The sequence below is a fragment of the Monopterus albus genome, unplaced genomic scaffold, assembly GCF_001952655.1.
Source record: "Monopterus albus unplaced genomic scaffold, M_albus_1.0 scaffold19.1, whole genome shotgun sequence".
Lineage (NCBI taxonomy): Eukaryota > Metazoa > Chordata > Actinopteri > Synbranchiformes > Synbranchidae > Monopterus > Monopterus albus.
This window is the reverse complement of record NW_018127899.1, coordinates 2,218,772-2,240,062: the sequence shown is the minus strand read 5'-3', so window position 1 is coordinate 2,240,062 and position 21,291 is coordinate 2,218,772. Positions and strand designations below refer to the sequence as shown.

Genomic DNA, 21,291 nt, shown 5'->3' with positions numbered 1-21,291 from the left:
AGAGTAAATCCTGTCACTGTGTCATGGACTTGCCATTTGATTGCACTTTTGTGCTTTGTGATTGTTTTTAAAGCAAACTTAACAAAAACATGTTCTGTTTCAGAGACACCCTGGATTGTTAAATGTGGATTGGGATCAAAGACTCTGATTGACCCACATCTGTGGAGGGAGGTGAGGTTAGCTCTGGAGATGGGGTCGACTGAGGTGCTGACTGGCATGTGGCCTTTGTCTCGTCCTATCTCCAAAAACCCAGCTGGACTGAAATCTGATGTACTGGTCCTGTTCAGGCTCTGATTTCTCTCATTCACTCAGTTTTTAGTTTTACCACAGTTTATTGGTTATTTCATAAAGTTCCTCACTTGAATTGTGCCTCAAACACTGCTTCTAGAAAAAAAGCTCAAGTTCAGTTTTTAGTGAAATCAAGTCCAGAGTGAAAGTGGAACCAAGAGAACAAACCCTGGTAGAACTTTCTGTATTCTAACAGCTGACTGTCTGCAGGAATGGTCACTCTACTGGACGTGTCAAAGCAAAATGACACATCAAGGTTGTTCATGATTATTAAAGATGGGAAATATTAGCTTAAAAAAGGCCTAGAATAAAAGCTGTGTGTGGATCTACCAGCATGTGTTCAGAGAGGCTTCCTGATGTGGCAACGGTTGTGGTGAAAACGTTGTCCTCTGCGGCCTGAACGTCCCCGACTGTCACTGCGGTCACATCTGGAAAAACAGCAAGATGTTCAGCTACTTCATCATCAAATAAATCCCTCAGCTCAGTGCATCTACAACACTGTGGCTATGACAGTACTCATGTAATGTAAAATTGTAATATCACAGCCAAAGTGGAGTGTTATACTTGTGGCTCCACAGGTCAATATAGAAATCAATTATGTCACTAGAATAAGATCTTTTCTATTAACAACTTATACCTTAATTTGTGTTTCACTAAGGTAAATTACAAGTTGTCAATTACAATTGTCCCTGAAAGCAGCACTCATAATGATAGAAGTTAAACTACCATTTTAAGCAGCATTCTCGGTATTTCAGACATCAACTAGGGGAGAAATCTGATGCAGAATTTCACATGAATTTACAAAGACATGAATATTACATGGTTGCTATTAAAAAATCTGAGTACATTATTCTTCTTCACAGCTGTTTGGTAACTACTCATCCCATGGTGGCACAGCTCAGACAGGTGGAAAGCCCTGACACACACCTTACACTCACCAAACTGCATTCAGTATCTTACATTTTAAGTCTGAAGAATGCAGAAAGCATGCATAACCTATTAATTAAATAATGGGCCAGCGGTTTTCTGAATTGTTACAATCCACTCTTCAGTTCGGTGCACATGTGACTACTCTTCCAGAACTGATATAAGTAAAATAAAGACTTTAACGAGCTAAATAAATAAGAAGTAGGAGTGCGTCCTATTATTGCTACCAGTAATGAGGTGGGCTTGTAAACCAACTCTAAATGTTGGGAGTTTATAAAGGCTGGAAAGTTGTTTAATGTCTGTCTCTGCCCAATTTGGAAACACCTAAGTTAGTGAAAGGAACGTGCGGTATGATGCATGTGAAGTATATCCTATATACAAATCTTTAAACTGCACAATAATTGAACGGAGTTTGGAAGCGCGTGTGCTGTTACTGCAAATTTGCAGACGCTACAGTGGTTTAGATGAGATGGTTACTAATCAACTTTTAGCAATTAAAACTAATACATTTCCCAGACATCTGTGGGATCCCCCTTTAAACAGAATGAAGCTAACTAACAGCGTCATCACACTTTGTCTTTTAACGCTCTCCCCGCATAGCAGCGGCCTGCTGCTAGCTGACGGCTGCCTTGCCTGCGAAAGCCGTGTCGGCCTCGTCTGAGTTCGGCAGTGACTCGGCTCCCATGTCGATGTTTCCCGGTTCCGCCATCACTGTCATCGTGGTAACTTCGGCCTCAGACTCGGTATCCGAGCCCACTCCCTCCACCTGCGGCCCGCCGATGGGCGGTTCATCCAACCCGAGTGCCTTCGTGGCTGAGTCCGCTTCGTCCATTTTTCCGTCGAGCCGAATGTGACCGAAATGCAGGGGCAGATCCGGGTCCGAGCGCAGCCGATCCCGGTACGAGCCGGAGAATAACCACAAAATGGAAACTATTAACGTTAATCAATACGATCAACAATATTTTCTCCGACCTTAACTAAAACGTCAAAGAATCAGACGAGTTAAACCGAAAAGAAGAAGGCCGCGAGTGTTTTCCTTCATCAAGTGTCAAGGCAGATATGCACCGGAGACTCCCGAAAGAACACGAGCCGACCCGAAGCGACACAGCTGCCAGAACACACCCATTAATTAGTTCTCTGTTAATACATCATGATACAAGTCCAGGGCCAATGAATAAGAAACACTACTAAAGTAGGAACCAAAGATTTTAATTTATTTCCTGTTCAGTTTTAACATGTGAAATATAAAATTTTATTTATAACAGGACAGGAAGACCACAGTCAGGTCCTGGGTATTGTCCGTCTTTCCAGTATGTTTAGACTCCATATATTCCATCTTGAGGATATTATTAGGCCACAAAATAAAACAAACAACAAATAAATGTCCTATATATCCCCATCAAAAACTGATTCCTGATTTGAAACATCATTTAAAGTTTTGTTGGGAAGTTAAATTAACATAAATTTAAATAAAACAAATTAACATGGTTTGGTTTCAGTCCTGTGTACAACAGTAACTGGAAGTAATGACATTTTTATCATTCATATTATATATTGTTTGTAGAGGCTTTTATTGGTTTAATTGTATTTTTATTAAAATGCTTCTTCTCATGTGGCTATCAAAATAAAATGTTTTCTCCGAGTCATAATAATTACATTTAAAATATGCTTTTTCTATTGAAAACTGTACAATAAAAATGTAAGTTATAGATCACTGTCAGTAACTGCCCAGGAAAATCAAGCTAAAAGGAGCCATTATTGCCAACAAATGCACAATTAAATAGATTTATTGCATATGTATTAATAATATTAAACATTTGCTGCAGATGATCTGCTGACTAGCTGGAATGTCAGTGCATGGAAAAAGGAAACTTTTAAATCCATTTAAATCTCACCCAGGCTCTGGGAAAAAACAGAAATGTTATAAACAAAATGTCCCCGTAAACCTTGAACAGGAGGCCCTAACATTTAATATGAATTATTAGAAAGAAACTGGCTTAACCACATACACATACTGAACTAAGACTGCTCATCAAACTAAAGAGAAAACTGAAAAACACCATTTGAACATTTTCAACATTTCTTTTTACACAGAATTTTACACTATGTTGCGTTTGCCTGTAACGCCATGGATCAATAAATTTTAATTAGGTGCTAACAAGAACCTGCTAACACACCATTTGTTAGCAGATTGATGAACTGTCACCTTTGTCCCAGTTCCACACTACATATAATTTGGCCAACAGAGTATATTATGTATTAACTGTCATACAATTTCATTCTTTGAATACAAAACTTTTTTTAATTCAGTAACAAAACCTTTGGCCATTGAATAACAGTGTCATTTAAATTACCAGCAAAGAAAAAGCACATTTTCCCTGACAGTGCCTTTCTGTACCTCTCACCACCAAATAACATTTTTTCTCCAGCTTTGAGATGTTTCCTTCCTTTCCTTTGTGCATTGCTTTATGAGACAATACTAGCAGCCTGCTGAAAAAGCAAATGCCTTTTTAGTCTGTAATATATATATATATGTTTTTAGTAATTTTGTCACTCTTGCAATGTCATTACAGTAGCTACAACTCACAGCTTGTAAATTATTGTGTAGTCTGGAACTGAGACACAGCTACCCTGTCATGAAACATGTTATGATGTAGGTTTGTCTTGATTGACAGCTTCAACAGCCTATCACATTCAGGTGTGGTGGGTGCCACTACCCCCTTAGCTGCCTTTGAGCTCTGCCCCTCAGTTTGCCCAATTAGGATGTCCTGGCTTACAACAGAAAGTGTCAAAGGCGATACAGAGTAGAAAGCCCCAAAGTCCAGGCATATGTATATATATGTTTTTGTTACTCCATCATCTTTGGTAAGACCGTGAACACTGTGTTTCTGACACCATTTGCTTGAGAATTTGTTTCAGCAAAATGTTTTCTGTCTACTTCCTGTTTGTTGTGTCAGTTTGGCGCAGATTTAAAAAGTCTTCTCCTGTGCAAGAAACCACAGAGATGATTTAAATCTATCAGATATGAGATGAATGTCTGCAGTCTCAGCTCCATATCAGAACCAGCTCCTGGCTGTACTGGTTTTCCCATCAGCGTTGAATCCTGGAGATCAGGTAGTAGAGCAGGAAGAAGACCAGAACCAGGCCTAGGGACACGTAGCAGAGGATGCGCCGGTTGTCTCTGCTGGATCGGACCATGGTAGAGAAACGCTTCACGCTTCCGGTAAGTAGACCTGTCGCACTCAGGAAGTTTGAGTCCTGAAAACGAGGAGAAAAAGAAGGGGAAACTGACTTATTGTATACATTTTCAGGGAATAGGTGGAACTAGGGGTGGAATGAGATCTCATACAGCGAGATCTCATGCTATTAACAAGTGACAATATAAGCTGTCTCTCAATATCAGGACATAACAGAACCAGTGAGTGTGATGCCAAAGTGACAATCCAGCAAAAGCACCACCGGTCTCCTTCTCATGAAGCCAATATCGAGTATCGTCACATCTTGTGAGCCAACATACCCCTGGATAGAACTTTTATGAACTTTAACTGAACAGAAAAACAGGCCTGCAGACACCTCGTTCATTATCAACAGAAAACGTTAGTAAATAGTGACAAATGTCCATTACACTGTTCCAGAGCTACAAGTGATATTTTAATATGCCAACATCACTTTGGATCGGTAACCAAAGATTTAGTATGTCTTTCTCACAGTTGTTAATTTTGTGTTGGCCTGCCCACAACATACCCAGTGTAGAGGGGCTTTTTGGAGATAGAACAATGATCATTTTGTGGTCACTCAAAAACTACAGCTCCCATGAGGCTTTACACTGATGGCTCAGAATCACTGGATATGTTGTTGTTGACAGACAACTGCAAGTCAATCTGGAAACAGCTTTTTCCAAGGACACGGCATGTAAATAAAAAGAAAAAACTGTTAATTCATAGACCTGAAGGACTCACCATGCCGTCCAGATACTCATTCTGATCCTCGGCCTCTCTGTCGATGTCGTATGCCAGCTGTCAGATACACAGACAGGACAGATGTTGTTATGTTAAAATAGATTAACTGATGTATTAAGTGATGAAACTGATAAAGGGATTAATTGTTGGTCGTGACTCACAGATTTCAGTCTAGAGACTTTGGTGGCCAGGTTCTCAGCCAGTCGTTTGTTTTCAACATCCAGCATGTCCTCCACAGAGCCATGACCTGGAAACACACAAACACTTTGGATTAAAAATGATGTAGTAACTTCGTACTGTGTAGGAGCATGTTAATGTAATGGTGTGGGCACTTATGAACCAATCACCTTGTTTCTGTAAAAAGTCCTCAGTAGGTTTCTTATTTAGAGTCATCATTTTTACTTACAAATGTAGTTATGACATCAGGTAGTAAAGGTTAAATGACATGACAAGGACGCAGCATTTTGTTAACACACTGGAAAATAATCATATCGGTCTTGTGTCGAAAAATGTTCCCCCTGTTCAAAACTCGTTTTCATGTAGCGCCCCCCAGTGGCTGTGGTTAGGATTTAGGTTAGGGGAAACATATCTCGATGGGGAAACAGATTTCGACACAACACCACCAATTTTGTGACAGCTAGCTGGTTAGCTCTGCTAGCCGGGATAGCCATAGTTAAAGATACACGTTTTGCAGAGCGACCATCCCGCTCCGCTCATAATAGCGAAAACCAGTTTTAATCTTCGGACATCTAATGGCTTAACAGCTAAACTCCACAGCAAGTTAGGTTAGCTTCAGGCTTGTTTTTGACTCGAAGTGGAGTAACTACGGATCCAGACACCGAACACACCGACGATCTGATGTGTCATTCGGGTTATACGAGCCACCACACCCTGTAACATTACTTTTAAACTGATGGTTAAGGTTGATGAATAGATACTTAGAAGTGAATACGTGTCAAAAACAGTACCTCTATTCCAGTCAGCCATGTTGGTAAGTGACGTCACGATCAGCTGTGCACAGGTTTGTTAGATGCACGTGACCACCACGTCCCAAATGTTTTCTCGTCACATCCGCTCAGCTCCGCTGGTTTGAGAACAAGAGCAGTTCTGAAGGTATTTTGAGGATGTTGCAAAAAAAGCTCAGGGGAAAGCTCTTTGGGTTTTTGGACAGAACCGGACTGAGACAAATAATTCAATACAAACTGAGCGAAATCATTTTATTATTGTACTAGTAGATGTCCTTTGTAATCCACACCCCAGTCTAGAAGGTGGCGGTAATGCACATAAGGTTGTTTGCCAACCGCCATTAAATGATAGGAGAAGAAGAACAACAACAACAATAACAACAACAACAACAACAACAATAATAACAACAACAACAACGTTAGCGATTGCACGAATTCTAACAACTGGGATTATATGCCTACTTTTGTCCTGTTGTGCTCTAAATGCACTGTTATACATCTGTTGCAACAATTTGTGCTGAAAAATGCTGTATTGATTTGCATTGTTGCTTAATAAAAAGTGCAACAAAAAATTCTAACAACTGGGATAAAATATTCCTCAAAAATGATTTGTATCTCAAGGTGTGATTGTATTTCGTAATACCAACCAATAAGGTCACTTTTTTTTTTACTACTTAGGCTAATTTTTTACTACTTACTTATGTCCTTGTTTGAATTATACTACCCACAAACAAATTAAACACGGTATTGTGCACAAAAATTAAAAATGCATATTTTATATTGGTGCAAAAGTAATGCTAATACATTAGAGACAAAATTGGGCAGAAAGGAAAAACAAACCAGCATTGTAATGAAAAAATAACATTATGAAACAGCAGTAAAGAATCTTTGGACAAAAAGAAGTTATACAGACTGAGCATGTGTTTTGTGTCGGGTATGTTACACTGTCCAGTAAACATTTGGTTTCAGGTATCTTCTCCCTCTTGAATTAAAGTAGGACAACTGAATCTCTGAAAGAGCCAGCTGCTGGTTCTGAAACCTGCTAGACAACAGTATGTTTTGTTATTATAGCTCTTCCTGTTGACAGCAGGCTGTACCACTTATCTGGTATAACAGTAAAATGCTGTAGATAGGGTTTTCCTACTGTGCTGGCCATCTGTTACCACTAGGTGGCACCGGGCACAGTGCTGATGAGAGCTGATCCCAGTTCAACATGTCAAGTGCTGACAGAAATTTTTCATCAAGAATGATTAGATCAAGCAATTAAATTTCATGGACTTGAATCTTCTTGGTGATATAGATTTGTTTATTTGATCAATACCAGTAGCACATTAAAAACTGTATATCAGAAACTCTATTAATCCTGGTTTTATGGCAGCAGACCAGTAGACCCGGTGAGTGCAGAGCTGGTGTGTCACTCTGACCAAGAGGAGCTGCAGCAGCAGTCTCCCTGGCACTCACTGAAGCCACAGACTGTCTAATTAGATTAAGTGAGATTTAGCCAGCTCCTGTTTTTTTGTCCTGCAATGGACCGCTGCTTGTGAATGTGAGCTTGCTGAAGGTCAAACTGCATTTCTGAACAATAGGCTGGTTTTGGGAGTAAAGGGTAGTCTTGGATCAGGTGTGCGGTGCTGGCCGAGGAGCTGTGGTTGTGTTATGGGCCATTTCTGGAGCTGGGTGTGTGAGACACTTATTGGAATAATTGTAGTGTCACTAATACTTGCTGTGCTAACAGGACATGATGGGGGAAGTTTCTGTAAGTAAAGCCATCATTCTTCTCAGTACTGCAGCAATGAAGCGACTGCTATGTTTATCAGAAACGACTGGCTCAGAGTAGATTTTCTGTCAAAAATCCTAAATGTGTTTTCTCAGTGTCAAGGGCTGGCTGCTGACTTTATTCAACTCTTACACACAGTGATAGTTTGTGTTCATGTCCTGCTGTGATGGCTGTAATGTTCACCATAACTGATCAATGAAGAATTTCTGCAGTAAAAATGCAAAATGACCTTGTTGCAGTTTCTCGAATTTGAAGATTTAGAGCCCCCCTGCTTTTCCCTTTTTGTTGTTTGTTTGTGTGTGTGTGTGTGTTTGGAGTGTTAATTAACTTGTAGTTTTGCACAGTGAGCAGTGAATGTTGTTAACTAGTTTGGCTTCCTGTCTTCTATATAGCCTGTTCACCTTTCAGTAGCTCTTTTCTTTCTCCCCTCCTGCTCTTGATCAGATTAAGCCTTGGCTGACTGATTGACACAGATTACAGCTAAAGGCACAGAGGTCACAACATGTGAGGAACAAATACAAAGCCTTTCAGTTCACACATGAGCACACACAATACACTATACAAATATGTATTCAGTCTAACTGATTCACAGTAAATCAACAGTAAAATGTTTTCATTATGGTTTTGTTTACTTAGGGCAGTGAACAGAACAGTTTGATCGGTTTTCTCAGGCCAGTTAACCGGTTATGCGAGGGATTTTCATTTATACAACTAGTCCCTAACAGCACCACACCAGACATTTAAATTGGTGTTTTACCTATAAGCATTGTTAATTAATTATGAGCACTGTTACTGAAATTTTACAGCCTTCATTAACAGTCATAACAAAACATAACCACCTCAACTTGCACACAGACAACTGGGGCTAGTCTGAAACAAAGGGGACACTACCACCACTCTTACTTAGTTAAGATCTTTGGCAAAGGCAGTAGGAATATAAATACTTGAACAGAGTTAAAGTGAACATTTCTGAAGTGACAAGCTAAATGGTCACGTTTGCATTCAGGAGACTGATTTTCTGACATTTTCATCCTCCTGCTGCCCAGAACAACAAAGAGACTTTTTAATGACAGTTTCCTGTCATTAAATCTGTTCTGGCCTTGATTGAAGCTGTAGCCAGGAATTGTGTAAATACAAGGGTTGGGGTGTAATCCTACAAGAAAGTCTTCACCAAAAACAAAACGGTATTTTCTGATTATCATTATCATGTCACACTTATCTAACTGTTCAATTATGATTAACAACCATTGCAGCCAGCAATTTTAACTCTGAAGGGAAGCCCGAAAAGCTGAGTTTTGCACCTGTCCTTAAACGCAGCAAACGTTTTGTGAATCGGAGCCTTTAAAACCTTACGAGTGTAACGTGTTCCACGTGTCAGGTGATGTGTGCACTCTCATCTAACATTCTGTAAATATGTTTTAATGAACTGAAAGGAGAAAATCGTTTTGCGTATTTGCAAATTATGAACGAATCGCCTAATAAGTAGTTGTGGCTACTTATGAAATGAATTTTGCTCCATAGAAAACTCCAGTCAGGCTCTGTGTGTTTTAATATTTATGCATTTCTTTTATTACAGACCCTTGTCTGTTTTCTCACGAGGATACAGAAATGACCTGATCTGTCTAACCCTTTACAAACACAGAGTCCCTGTACGACCAGATCTGCACATCAGGCCGACCACTGAGTCTGTGTTCCCGGGAAGGCCAGCGCCAGGCTCGGGAGAAACAGACATGGCCAATAATTCTTTTCGTGGTTCCAAACATGGCCGACAGGGTGAGGCCAACCACGAGGCCGAGCCCAGCTGCTCAGTGCAGGAGCTGCGCTCACTTATGGAGCTGAGAGGACCCGATGCGCTGGCAGCTGCGCTCACTTATGGAGCTGAGAGGTCCGGAGGCGCTGGAAAGGATTCAGGAGTGTTACAGGGACGTTAACGGACTGTGTGCCAGACTGGGCACATCACCTGTCAAAGGTAACTGTTCAGAAACTCTGCACCTCTGTTCAGTTTGCAGCCAGCTGGGGCATCACAGCACTAGGAATGTGATATGTAGCAGTGATTTAGTGTCCTTTACCAGTGAATAAAGGGGCGTTCAGATAGGACGCGGTATGCGATGCGCTCTCCGCCGGGGTTGGGCGCAGCACAGGGAAGGAGGGCGCACACGCGCAAATCGCTTTGAAAGGCTTCAAAACTGTTTAATGGTTTTCTGGTCAAGTCACTTTTATTATGTTGGTAAAGTTCTGCTATTGTCTCTGCCATACTGACCTTCAGGCAGCGGATCCAATAGGCCTTGTGTTCGCCTACAGACAGTGGACTGTGTGTCTCATACGTCTGCTCTTTGACATTCTCATCCTCATCATTAATTCATTTAGTCTGTTGGTGTTGCATGCATTCAGTAAACACATTTAGTGTATAGACTCCTGCTGACACAGAGAAGTAAAATGTCAGCAGCAGCTGAGTGGAAAACCCACGACACTGCGTTGTGTGCCTCTGTGGTGGCAGCTGGGCTAGATAATTTGCCATACAGTGTAATATCACCACACAGTACAAATCATGCACCGCTGCTTTCATTTCCAGACTTCAGAAGTGCTGAGTTTAAAACCTGTTTCGACTGACTGAGTCAGCTGCAGTGTCCTTAAAGGTGTGTGTCACATGTTCTGCTCCACAGAGGAAACCTTTCTACTGAATTTGTTCTTCAGACTCAGAGTTTCAAACATATGAGGAGGTTAGAACTGAGCGCTGTCTTTGGTCAGCAGATGTTTGATCAAATATAAACTCAGGTTAATGCTTTAAGCCAGGTTTGGAGGAGGACACCTAGTATGACGTCTTTGTTTCTCCTGCTGCAGGTTTAGATGGACACGTGGAGGAGATCAACAGAAGGAAACAGGAGTTTGGAAAGAACATTATTCCTCCTAAAAAGCCAAAAACCTTTCTGTACTTAGTGTGGGAGGCTCTGCAGGATGTCACGCTCATCATCCTGGAAATAGCAGCCATCATTTCACTAGGCCTGGCTTTCTACCATCCGCCAGATGCTAGGAACAGGAGTGAGTTCATGGTTTTATTTTCAACAGGTGCTCTGTTCAGATGAAAACTTTACATCTAACCAGCCACCAGGTGGCGATCCAGAGGAGTTGTCATGACATCCGTCTTTACGTACAGTCTGAGCTCATCATCAACACATCACTGCAGAGTTAAGATGCGCAGACAGCCACACAGCTTATATCTGGTTTATCTGTCAGCCTGCACCATTATCATTATCATCACCACTGTCCTCTGACAGACTGCTGTTTCCCAGAATTCACTATGAACTTCACGTACATTTCTGTGGAGAGTCTTGCTGGCTTTGAAATTGCAGGTAGCCTATGATTTAACACTTCTGTTGTTATTTTGTTAACCTGTAGGTTTCACAAGACTCTGTGGCCCCCTTAAAAAAACAGAGTTTTAATTTCAACAAGCCTGTTGGTTTAAAGAACAGAAAAGCAGGGAGTCACTGGGCCTAGCTGACCTCTGACCCAGCAGGAGCCTTGTGATGTATATGATTTATGCAACAGTCACTCAATCTGTGTGTCGCTAAAGGCTGCAGGATCATCAAAGACCGCAGCCACCCCGCCTGCAGACTGTTCAGGCTGCTGCTGTCTAGCAAGCAGTATTGCAGCCTCATGGCCCAGGCAATCAGGCTTTTGAATTCAGGGTTTCTGTGGGTCCTTGAAAAGCCCAGAAAAGGTCTTAAATGCAATTTTGATATGTCTTTAAAAAACTGATCATGCTTAGGTTAAAGCTACAGTATTAACTTAAGTTAGCACTAGCATGAAACTCCATATCAATCCACCCAGCTCCACCCAGCACTCCCTCTCTCTGTTCCACTATGCTCTACTACAACCAGCTACGCTCCACCACACTCTGCCCAGCTTTTCAGATATTTGTAGTGCTACGCTCCACCACAATGAGAATGCAACAAAACTTACAGATCAAGCAGAAATAACTGAAACTCTCTGCCTGGTCAGAAAGGTCAATCCCACTCAAAAACTTTTAGAAGCTAATGTCTCTGCACTGCTGCCAGTGCTGTTCAGTGAGTCTGGGTCACAGACAACGTCGACAGCACCTCTTCACATTTAGACCAGTTTTGGAGCAGATTTCTGTATCTTTATTTCAATGTTGAACTAACAGTAAGTCGTGCTTTTATGTGTTTTCAGGAAAATGTTTCAGCGATACAGTAGTACTACCTGTGGCACGTTGGTTCCATGTTGTATTTCTGTCTCTCATCGGGTACACTTATTTTTATCTTCTCTGGGGGGATTCGCAGCCTGGAAGTACTGTAGGTCTTAAACTGCATTCAAAGTGGTCTAAAAAGGTCTTTAAAAGTCTTAGATTTAACTTGAAACCAGCAGAAACCGTGATGAATAATGAGACATACATGCACTCAGGTATAGCTGTGCTTACAGAAACATGAAAACAGTGCACATTTGTACAGTCGCCACACACTTTATTTATACTCTATATTACAGTATTGTATTTTATTATAACCTTTAGTGTTATTTTATTACTGCTGCAAGCTTAAGGAGCCAAAACCAAAGACCTTTACTCTCTTGTACTTATATAATGGGATGTAACAATAAATGAATCATGAATTTTGAATCTTTATCCGCTCAGTTTGTATTAAACCAGCATTAAAATCTTTAGGGTTTTTTGCATCAGAGAAGCACAGTATCATGTCCTTTCAAAGTAGAAAGACTTGTCTTTAAAAACCTGGATTCTGAGGTCACGTCCTGTCAGGCTGCACAGTTTGAGTGTGTAGAGGAGAACATTTAACACATTCAGAAATCTAAGCTTTCAGCCTGTGCTGTCTCTGTTCAGACTGTGGGAAACTGGCTGTCGGTGTGGAAGACGAGAGTGAGGCGGAGGCTGGATGGATCGAAGGTGCTGCCATCCTGCTGTCTGTGGTGTGTGTGGTCCTGGTCACAGCCTTCAATGACTGGAGTAAAGAGAAGCAGTTCCGCAGCCTCCAGAACCGCATCGAGCAGGAACAGAAGTTCTCCGTGGTCCGAGGAGGCCAGGTGATCCAGGTCAATGTAGCTGACATCGTCGTCGGAGACGTTGCACAAATCAAATACGGTGAGAAAACAAAAGGCATAGACTGATGTACAGCAGAGCTTAGCAATGGTTCAAATGACGTTTACCCCACGAAGATAGAGCTGTGAAACCTCACTTCTTTACTGGTACCGACGAAGTAAGTCCAACACATCAAGGCTCACAAACTGTCACATGCTGAAAGTTGATATCAGGTGCATAATCGGATGCCACTTTTTACATGTTTTGTTACATGGAAAATTGTTTATATTTACTCATTAAAGTATGATAACAGAAGTATAGCTTTGACAGTAGTAGTAGTAGTTCTGGGCCTAGTGTGGTGGCACAGAAGTCAGGAAAGCAGAGCCACTGCCCATCTTCCACCATCTTTCAGTCAGAGGCTGAAAATCACAGCAAACATTCACATTGTCTAATGATAATGAGGTGGTTTTTCTCCACTGTGATTACATCACTATTTCATCATCATCAGAAAACTAATCTTTTTTTTTCCACCCTTCCATCAGTTTGATTTTCCCCTCCAGACGTCATATCACCAACAGATGAATGATGATGTAACATGGTGATCTGCTATTTCAGCGTTCCTGTGTGTTGTGCTTCTCCCAGGTGACCTCCTCCCCGCCGATGGTGTCCTGATTCAGGGAAACGATCTGAAGATTGATGAGAGCTCTTTAACCGGAGAGTCGGATCATGTCAAGAAGAGTGTCGACAAAGACCCCATGATACTGTCAGGTATATTTTCTGGGAGAAGTGGTGCGTTATCTGACAGAAATACAAGGATATTAATATTTCTGGTCATGACAGTAAGTTGAACATGTGACTGGATGAATTGAGGAGCCAACATGGCCTCCATCAGGTTGCTCAACGAATCCTGTTGTCAAGTCTCAAAAATTGGATACAATGCACACAGATGCCACTGAAGCTGTGTGTAAAGAGTGGACAGAAATAACAGTGGTAAACTTCCTTTTTCTCTCTCAGGTACCCATGTCATGGAGGGTTCTGGCAAGATGGTGGTCACTGCTGTAGGTGTGAACTCTCAGACTGGGATCATCTTCACACTACTCGGTGCTGAGGAGGAAGGAGATGGTGAGAAAGACAGAAAGAAGAAAGAGAAGAAGGAAGAGGTGCCGAAAAAGAAGGGCAAGAAAGACGAGAAGCGTAAGTGCAGCATATAACCAGACCTGTTTCAGTTCAGCTGGTTCATTACAGCAGAGCTTATATTTCACTTCAGGGTGTCTGATTGTTGGCTTCATTATCTGCCAATTGGTCCAAACTGCTTGTTGGATGGTTTGGACGAGGTTAGGGTTCCCCCACTTTCCCCACACCTATCTGACATCAGAAGTGAATTTGAATTTAGGTACTGGAATGATTTATGTAGAGAGAAAATGTTGGGTGAGTGCATAGATTTGTATAAAGCTGTATCAACAGTTTAGGCTTTTGCAAAGGCAGCAGAATCATTGTCACGTGAGACTGAGATTGCACAGGGATCTGAATCATGCTCACAAAATCATTTATCGTGCAGCCCTAATGTTCAGTTTGCTGACTGTGTGTTGTGGGCTTTTGTTTGATGTTAAAACTGCACAGTGTATCATTTGTAACATTTGTGTTGTATGAAATGGATAGAAACCTTGGAGTGTTTTCTCTTTTGATTTGTGGATCTGTCCGTCATGATTTGGCAGAAGATCATTTTGCTGTTGCAGCTGGGCACTATGTGATCAGTCAGTCAATAAATCAAAAACTGTTGGTTTGCAGGAGGTGGCACTGATCAGAGACAAAAATCCTGCAGCAGATTTTAGGTGGATCTCAGGTTCTGAAGTTACTCAGATTTCTGGTCCCACATGGCACCATGTGTGTCCCTGTGGTCTGAGCAGCAGCAGGTGCTCCTGACTCTGATCATGATTAGGACCAAGCAGCCTTAAGATCGGCAGCCGCTTTCTTCTCCTGCCTGCTGCTGCTCCCTGCTTGTTCCCTAATAACCTCATTACTGAGCTGGGATCAGCACGCTCACTCACACACACACACACACACACACACACACACCTGCAGACCCCCTCGCCCTCTGTCATTGAGCTACAGTGTCAGTTTATAGCTCCCATGGTGGCCCATAAGGAACAGAGTCAATCCACTCTAATTAGTTGGTTGGATAATTTTTTACTACATTAGTTTGGAGGACATGTGTATGATGTTAACAAATAAACACAATAAACCTAGTCTGGGATTAGACAAACACCCCCTACATACCAGATGTAGAACATCCGCAGCAAGTGTTGATTTCATCGATATCAGTCTGACAGGAATTAGAAAAAATCGACAAAGTAGAAGCGGTTCTTTTAACCAATTTTATATCTGGCCATTATTCAAGACTCTGCCATTATTTGAAGACTGCTTTTGTTCCCTGTAGGAAAAAACAATGATGGAGTCATTGTGGAGACAGAGCCGCTCAACAAAGATGGCGAACCGGGAAAGAAAAGGCCACCAAAGAAGGAGAAGTCTGTCCTCCAGGGGAAGCTGACCAAACTCGCTGTGCAGATTGGCAAAGCAGGTACAAACACCAAATTGGATAAATGAGGAACAGGGTGCGTGATGTAGACATCATCTGAAGGTTGAACATCACCTCCCCGCTGGGTGAAATTCCCAAGGTTACTGTGTTCTATCAAAGTGAAATGATCCACTGGACTTTTATTGTATACATTCTGTCTCGTATGGCGTTGGCGCTTCTCAGAGGAAACCGGTTTATGAACTACACTAATGCTGACTCTCAATGATTCGGGAAGGTTTGATAAATACAGGTCCAGAGCATGTCGCTGCTCCTCACTGTTCACAACATCTGTTGTGCTCATGATCAGGTTTACAGCTGAACTAAACTCTGTGTCTTTATCGTTGTGTCTGCATGTCAGGTCTGATCATGTCGACTCTCACTGTCATCATACTCGTCATTCGCTTCCTGATCGATACCTTCTGGATTCAGGGAATTCACGTGTCCAAAGCGTGTTTGTCCATCTACATCCAGTTCTTGGTCAAGTTCTTCATCATCGGTGTGACGGTTCTGGTGGTGGCCGTGCCCGAAGGTCTCCCTCTGGCTGTCACCATCTCCCTGGCCTATTCAGTCAAGGTCTGTCTGCATAGAGCGTTATGCAGCTCGTCACCCTGAGCATATACAGTTTCTGTGTGGTGTAAAGTATTTTAGTACTAGGTTGGTGTACAGATTTTAGTTTATTTATCCATCTCCTTGGTTTGATCAGTGACCCATAAGAAAAGTAGTAATTGAGTCATTTTCTCCAGACAATCGTGGAAAAAACACATTTTATTCTGAAAAGATATTTAGTAATTTCAGGATAAAATGCTCAGATAAATCTGCTCTTCTCTTCTGTCAGAAAATGATGAAGGACAACAATCTGGTCCGCCACCTGGACGCCTGTGAGACAATGGGCAATGCCACAGCCATCTGCTCCGACAAGACGGGCACACTGACTATGAACCGCATGGCGGTGGTGCAGATCTACATTGCAGGAAACTACTACAAAAAGGTTCCAGAGCCTGACCTGATCCCTGCTGATGTCCTGGACCTGCTCATTCAGGGCATCGGGGTCAATTGCGCCTACACCTCCAAGATTATGGTGAGCTGTAAAAATAGTGGGAAGCTCCGTTATTTTGAAGAGCTGCCACAGCAGCTCAGGGCTCGTCCAATCACTGCCTCCCTGATCAACGCACAGAGGAGATGAACAGACTCAAGCATGAGAGTTAAAATGTACCAAGAAGTATTTTTTTTAGCTGTTTCCTTTCTGTCATTTCACTAATGTGACGGTTACAAGCAAATGTGATAGTTAGATGGTTATGTTATGGAATCACTGATCATTTGTTTAGTGGTTCAAACGTGGTCAAGCTGAATCAAGAACACACAAAGATACAGGCGCAGCAAGATGTATTGTCCGTATTGTCCACTAATTTGATCTGCCACAGCTGAAAAGAGTAGCAATTTAATAATAATAATAATAATAATGTTCTAAGAACAAGTGTGAAGTTATAGAAACTAAAATAATTTAAAAAAATAAATCATATGCCAGAAACCCGTAATTCAGTATTATCAGGCCTTTCGGTGACTGCTTTACCTGAAGTAAGCTCAGCTTCAGTGACCTTGTCAGAACAAAGCTCTGGTGACCCGTGAACTCCCACCTGCCTTAAAGTACTTTCCCCTGCTGCTGTTGTGATGTACCATGTGATCAGAGGTGAAACTGCATATGCTCAGGTCTTTTCAGATCCTCTTTGGTGAAGGACACAGAGCTCAGACATGTGGCTATAAAACGAGGAATAGACTGAGTAGAATTAGGTCTTGGGTCCTCAGAACCGCGTGGACCCGAGACCTCTAGTCTGTTGTGAAGTCTTTTGGAGATAAACTGTACTTTGTTGTCATTTAATGTTAAACACTGAACACTGCTGTGTGTTTTGTGTTTGTTAATCATCAGTTTCCTTTCTGCTGCTGCTTCCTACAGCCTCCAGAGAAGGAGGGCGGGCTGCCTCGGCAGGTGGGAAACAAGACTGAATGTGCCTTACTGGGACTCGCACTCGACCTGCGCCGAGACTACCAGGCCATCCGCAACGAAATCCCAGAAGAGAAACTGTACAAGGTCTACACCTTCAACTCTGTGAGGAAGTCCATGAGCACCGTGCTGAAGAAACATGATGGGAGCTATCGAATGTTCAGCAAGGGGGCTGCTGAGATCCTGCTCAGGAAGTAGGTTTCCTGCAGCTGCTCACACATTTCTGTGCTCAGTCGCATCATTATCACATGATTCTGTCCTGCGGGTCCAGGTGCTGTAAGGTCCTGATACAAAATGGACAGACTAAAGACTTCACACAGCGGAGCCGAGAGTACACGATGAAGAAGGTGATTGAGCCGATGGCGTCGGAGGGCCTAAGGACCATCTGCCTCACCTACAAAGACTTCCCCACTGCTGATGGAGAGCCTGACTGGGACAATGAGTCCCACATCCTCGCAGGTCTTACATGCATCACTGTGGTTGGCATTGAGGACCCTGTACGACCTGAGGTACGTGGACCCTGTCTTTACACAGCTAGTCATAGCAAAAATACACAGTACAAGTCGCGACTTGTAGAATATCTGAAGAGGAGCTAGATGGTTCTTTACCATCATCTGTTGTGGTATTTTGCCTTTATTTGTCCAGTGTTGTCTCTCCCGAGTGCTCCATAAGTCTCAACATGTATAACATCACTCTCAACGTGTTTTTTCTTTTTCTGTTGTTGTCATCAGGTACCAGAAGCCATCAGAAAGTGCCAGCGGGCTGGGATCACGGTTCGCATGGTGACTGGAGACAACATCAACACTGCACGAGCCATTGCCATCAAATGTGGCATCCTGCAACTGGGAGATGACTTCCTGTGTTTGGAGGGCAAAGAGTTCAACCGACGGATCCGCAACGAGCTGGGAGAGGTCAGACAGACAGACAGGACCAAACTGCTGACAGACTTGGTCCTTTTGTCAGTCTTACACTTTAGACTGAATTGACCCCTTTACCTTCCCTGCAGCTCCAAGTCAACCTTTGCATTTTTAGCTTCATTAAGACTCAGAATAATCAAATCAGAAGGATTTACAGTAGTTTGGTCATGTAGTGGTTATATCAAGCTGTGGGCTGTTTAATCAAAGAGTGAATTTTCTTCCCAGTGTTTCATTTTAAAAGTGTTTATGTGCTTGAAAAAATAAAACGGATTGTGCAAAGATTGAAAAAAATATATCATTAAGTGTAGCTGTCTTTTATTTTCTCACAACACCTTTGATTCTTTTATAAACCCTTGCAGGAGGTCAAATGCTGTAGGGGACACTTAAAGCTTCATATTCACGTCTTCTTTCTTTTTTTGCAGATTGAGCAGGAGCGTATCGATAAGATTTGGCCAAAGCTGCGAGTTCTCGCCAGATCGTCTCCAACAGACAAACACACTCTGGTCAAAGGTTAGATGCAGTTTAAACACAGCAGTGGGGGAGTGACAGCCAGGCAGATGTAGGGGTTAGACCGAGGGGTTTAAGACCAGGCACATTTATTTATACAGCACAGTTTATACACAAGGCAGTCTCAAAGAGCATTTCATATATACTGTATATATAATCAGTAAAAAGCTACCTTTGAACGGATGAAGAAAACAAATGCATATGTACAAACTGAGATGTAGCCCAACAAGGGTTTAGTCAATTTTAAAGGTATTCCGAGTGGAACGCCTTAGATTTGGTCCATTAGTGTGTTTCAGCTGTGTCTGTCTGTTGTTCTGTCAGGTATCATTGACAGCATGATTCTGGAGCAGAGGCAGGTTGTCGCTGTAACTGGAGATGGAACGAACGATGGTCCTGCCCTCAAGAAAGCAGATGTTGGCTTTGCCATGGTAATGATTGTCACCGATGTCATCAAACTGCTGCTTCTAGTTAAATTTGCAAAGTGTTCATAAAACACCAAATGTTCAGAAAATAGTCATCAGTACATGAAAGATAAATTTGTTTATATGAGCTGATCTAAAAAGGCGTTAAGGCACAAACTGATTTGTAAGAAGGTATTCATAATCATATTCATTATTAAATCTTCCTTAACTTCTACATTTTCAAGTTTAAAGAAAATACACAAAATGAAAGTCCACATGTACGTCAGACTTCCTGCTGCCTTCTGTTGCATCCCGTTTGGCTACGCCCTGGTCAGGCTCAGGTCTAGTTAAACTCTCCTCCATGCTGGCCTCTGCAGGGCATTGCGGGGACGGACGTGGCAAAAGAGGCGTCTGACATCATTTTGACAGATGACAACTTCAGCAGCATTGTGAAGGCCGTGATGTGGGGCAGGAACATCTATGACAGCATCTCCAAGTTCCTTCAGTTCCAGCTGACTGTCAACGTGGTGGCCGTCATCGTCGCCTTCAGCGGAGCCTGCATCACCCAGGTCTGAGACATCGGATGCTGATGCAGTCTGTATGAGGGGTGAAGAGAGTGGTTTATACTGATCAGTAAAATCTCTCAAATGCCAGAAATAGTCATGAGTAAAATCAATTAAATTAAATTAAATTAAAAGATAATTTTTAGTCTAATGATGTTGGAATTTGTTTTTTGAAACGAGTGCTTGTGGCTTCTCTGCTGGCAAAGCCCGACTGTACATTTATATATGTGTGTGTTTGCAGGACTCTCCTCTGAAAGCTGTGCAGATGTTGTGGGTCAATCTCATCATGGACACCTTTGCCTCACTGGCTCTCGCCACCGAGCCGCCGACTGAGGCGCTGCTGCTCAGGAAACCATACGGACGCAAGAAGCCACTCATCTCACGCACCATGATGAAGAACATCCTGGGACATGCCATCTACCAACTAACCATAATCTTCGTCCTGCTTTTCCTTGGTCAGTAAACACACCGCAGCCTCATGGTCTGAGACAGACTCCGTGTTCGTCTGAGTCCACACTGTGTATCAGATAAAACTGAAATTACTGTCCAGATCAGTGTGAGGTTGTCCAATTTTAGTCATTTGATTTAGTTAGTTTGAACCAGCATAGAGTAAACTAAAAAACATGTTATTCTACTTTTGTTCAAATGACATTTTGGTCTCTTTTTATTCTACATTTTTAATGTTTATGCCACTAAGTATTTTGAGGCTACAGTTGTTGCCATCTTTGTGTACAGTTTCCATGATTACAGCTAATCGTAACTAATCAGGAGCTACAGTAGGCGATCCTACAGATGCAGGTCATTGAATAAGACTGCACTGAAACAGTAATTAACTTCATATTTAACTTCAAGGTCTTGTTTTCAAAGGCTATGTTTTAAGTTTTAGCCTCTTTTTCATCATGAAAAACAGGTTATTTCTGTCAAAGTTTTGTTGACGCTGTACTGTATACTGCATGTAACCACCTATGCTATATAAAGTAAACTATTTCATTACTCAGTATTTATTCTGGCAATGTTGACCTGGCACTGATGTGCATGCACTGTACATGATGGTTATGGGTCTGTTTGCTGGTCCTGTTTGCTGAGTATCTATGTAAGGGGATTTGAATGGGTTTCCTTCTTAAAATAGTATAAAAATGTTTAAAAATCTCCTTCAAAACTGTTTAACTGGTGCAAGACATTTTAAAATAATCTAAAATATCATTATATATTACAGAGCACTAATTGATCTTTAATTATAATATGTGATATGTAATTAATGCTTTGCTGTTAGAAATGGAGGGACTGGGTTGATCTCTACATCTGCTCAGTAATCTGCGTCTGTCCCTCTCACAGGTGAGACGCTGTTTAATATCGACAACGGCAGGAA

At 42.0% G+C, this 21,291-nt stretch overlaps 3 protein-coding genes across 14 annotated transcripts in view; 1 reads left to right on the top strand and 2 right to left on the bottom strand.

Annotated features, from left to right (window-relative positions):
• deaf1 (DEAF1 transcription factor) overlaps nucleotides 1-2,316 on the bottom strand; it is an 8,339-nt gene extending 6,023 nt beyond the window's left edge. For 2 of the 3 annotated variants that reach the window (XM_020593597.1, XM_020593599.1), the window contains exons 1-2: nucleotides 1,849-2,315; nucleotides 619-716 (exon numbers count right to left, since the gene is read on the bottom strand). In XM_020593597.1, the coding sequence (XP_020449253.1) occupies nucleotides 619-716; nucleotides 1,849-2,047 (297 nt within the window). In that variant the 5' untranslated portion in view covers nucleotides 2,048-2,315. Of the gene's footprint in view, nucleotides 1-618; nucleotides 717-1,848 lie in introns of all 3 variants that reach the window. The other variant, XM_020593598.1, reaches the window with a different exon arrangement.
• A 122-nt stretch (nucleotides 2,317-2,438) lies between these two features.
• On the bottom strand, nucleotides 2,439-6,243 carry bet1l (Bet1 golgi vesicular membrane trafficking protein-like). 2 transcript variants are annotated; one of them, XM_020593339.1, is made up of 4 exons: nucleotides 6,143-6,243; nucleotides 5,336-5,421; nucleotides 5,175-5,231; nucleotides 2,439-4,473 (listed from the first exon to the last, which is right to left on the bottom strand). In XM_020593339.1, the coding sequence occupies exons 1-4, from the start codon at nucleotides 6,159-6,161 to the stop codon at nucleotides 4,306-4,308; spliced, it is 330 nt and encodes a 109-aa protein (XP_020448995.1). In that variant the 5' UTR covers nucleotides 6,162-6,243; the 3' UTR covers nucleotides 2,439-4,305. The 2 variants fall into 2 exon arrangements, with proteins under 2 accessions (XP_020448995.1, XP_020448994.1); XM_020593338.1 differs by lacking the exon at nucleotides 6,143-6,243 and adding an exon at nucleotides 5,522-6,046.
• A 2,772-nt stretch (nucleotides 6,244-9,015) lies between these two features.
• Nucleotides 9,016-21,291, top strand: part of LOC109956438 (plasma membrane calcium-transporting ATPase 1-like) — a 16,367-nt gene continuing 4,091 nt past the window's right edge. For 2 of the 9 annotated variants that reach the window (XM_020593552.1, XM_020593560.1), the window contains exons 1-16: nucleotides 9,301-9,766; nucleotides 9,810-9,885; nucleotides 10,758-10,955; nucleotides 12,766-13,023; nucleotides 13,603-13,728; nucleotides 13,975-14,154; nucleotides 15,398-15,538; nucleotides 15,894-16,108; nucleotides 16,371-16,613; nucleotides 17,487-17,728; nucleotides 17,806-18,043; nucleotides 18,266-18,445; nucleotides 18,874-18,961; nucleotides 19,280-19,386; nucleotides 19,737-19,928; nucleotides 20,164-20,377. In XM_020593552.1, the coding sequence (XP_020449208.1) occupies nucleotides 9,473-9,766; nucleotides 9,810-9,885; nucleotides 10,758-10,955; nucleotides 12,766-13,023; nucleotides 13,603-13,728; nucleotides 13,975-14,154; nucleotides 15,398-15,538; nucleotides 15,894-16,108; nucleotides 16,371-16,613; nucleotides 17,487-17,728; nucleotides 17,806-18,043; nucleotides 18,266-18,445; nucleotides 18,874-18,961; nucleotides 19,280-19,386; nucleotides 19,737-19,928; nucleotides 20,164-20,377 (2,992 nt within the window). In that variant the 5' untranslated portion in view covers nucleotides 9,301-9,472. Of the gene's footprint in view, nucleotides 9,101-9,204; nucleotides 9,767-9,786; nucleotides 9,886-10,757; nucleotides 10,956-12,765; nucleotides 13,024-13,602; nucleotides 13,729-13,974; nucleotides 14,155-15,397; nucleotides 15,539-15,893; nucleotides 16,109-16,370; nucleotides 16,614-17,486; nucleotides 17,729-17,805; nucleotides 18,044-18,265; nucleotides 18,446-18,873; nucleotides 18,962-19,279; nucleotides 19,387-19,736; nucleotides 19,929-20,163; nucleotides 20,378-21,291 lie in introns of those variants that run through there. The other 7 variants (XM_020593557.1, XM_020593556.1, XM_020593554.1 and 4 more) reach the window with 7 other exon arrangements.

Bases quoted from the DNA above. Each gene is read 5' to 3' on its own strand.
- bet1l (XM_020593338.1), bottom strand. From the start codon at position 5,570: ATGATGACTCTAAATAAGAAACCTACTGAGGACTTTTTACAGAAACAA. The intron at 5,422-5,521 runs GTGATTGGTTCA...GTGTGTTTCCAG, and splicing joins GGACTTTTTACAGAAACAAG to GTCATGGCTCTGTGGAGGAC. The intron at 4,474-5,174 runs GTGAGTCCTTCA...CCTCGTTTTCAG, and splicing joins ATGAGTATCTGGACGGCATG to GACTCAAACTTCCTGAGTGC.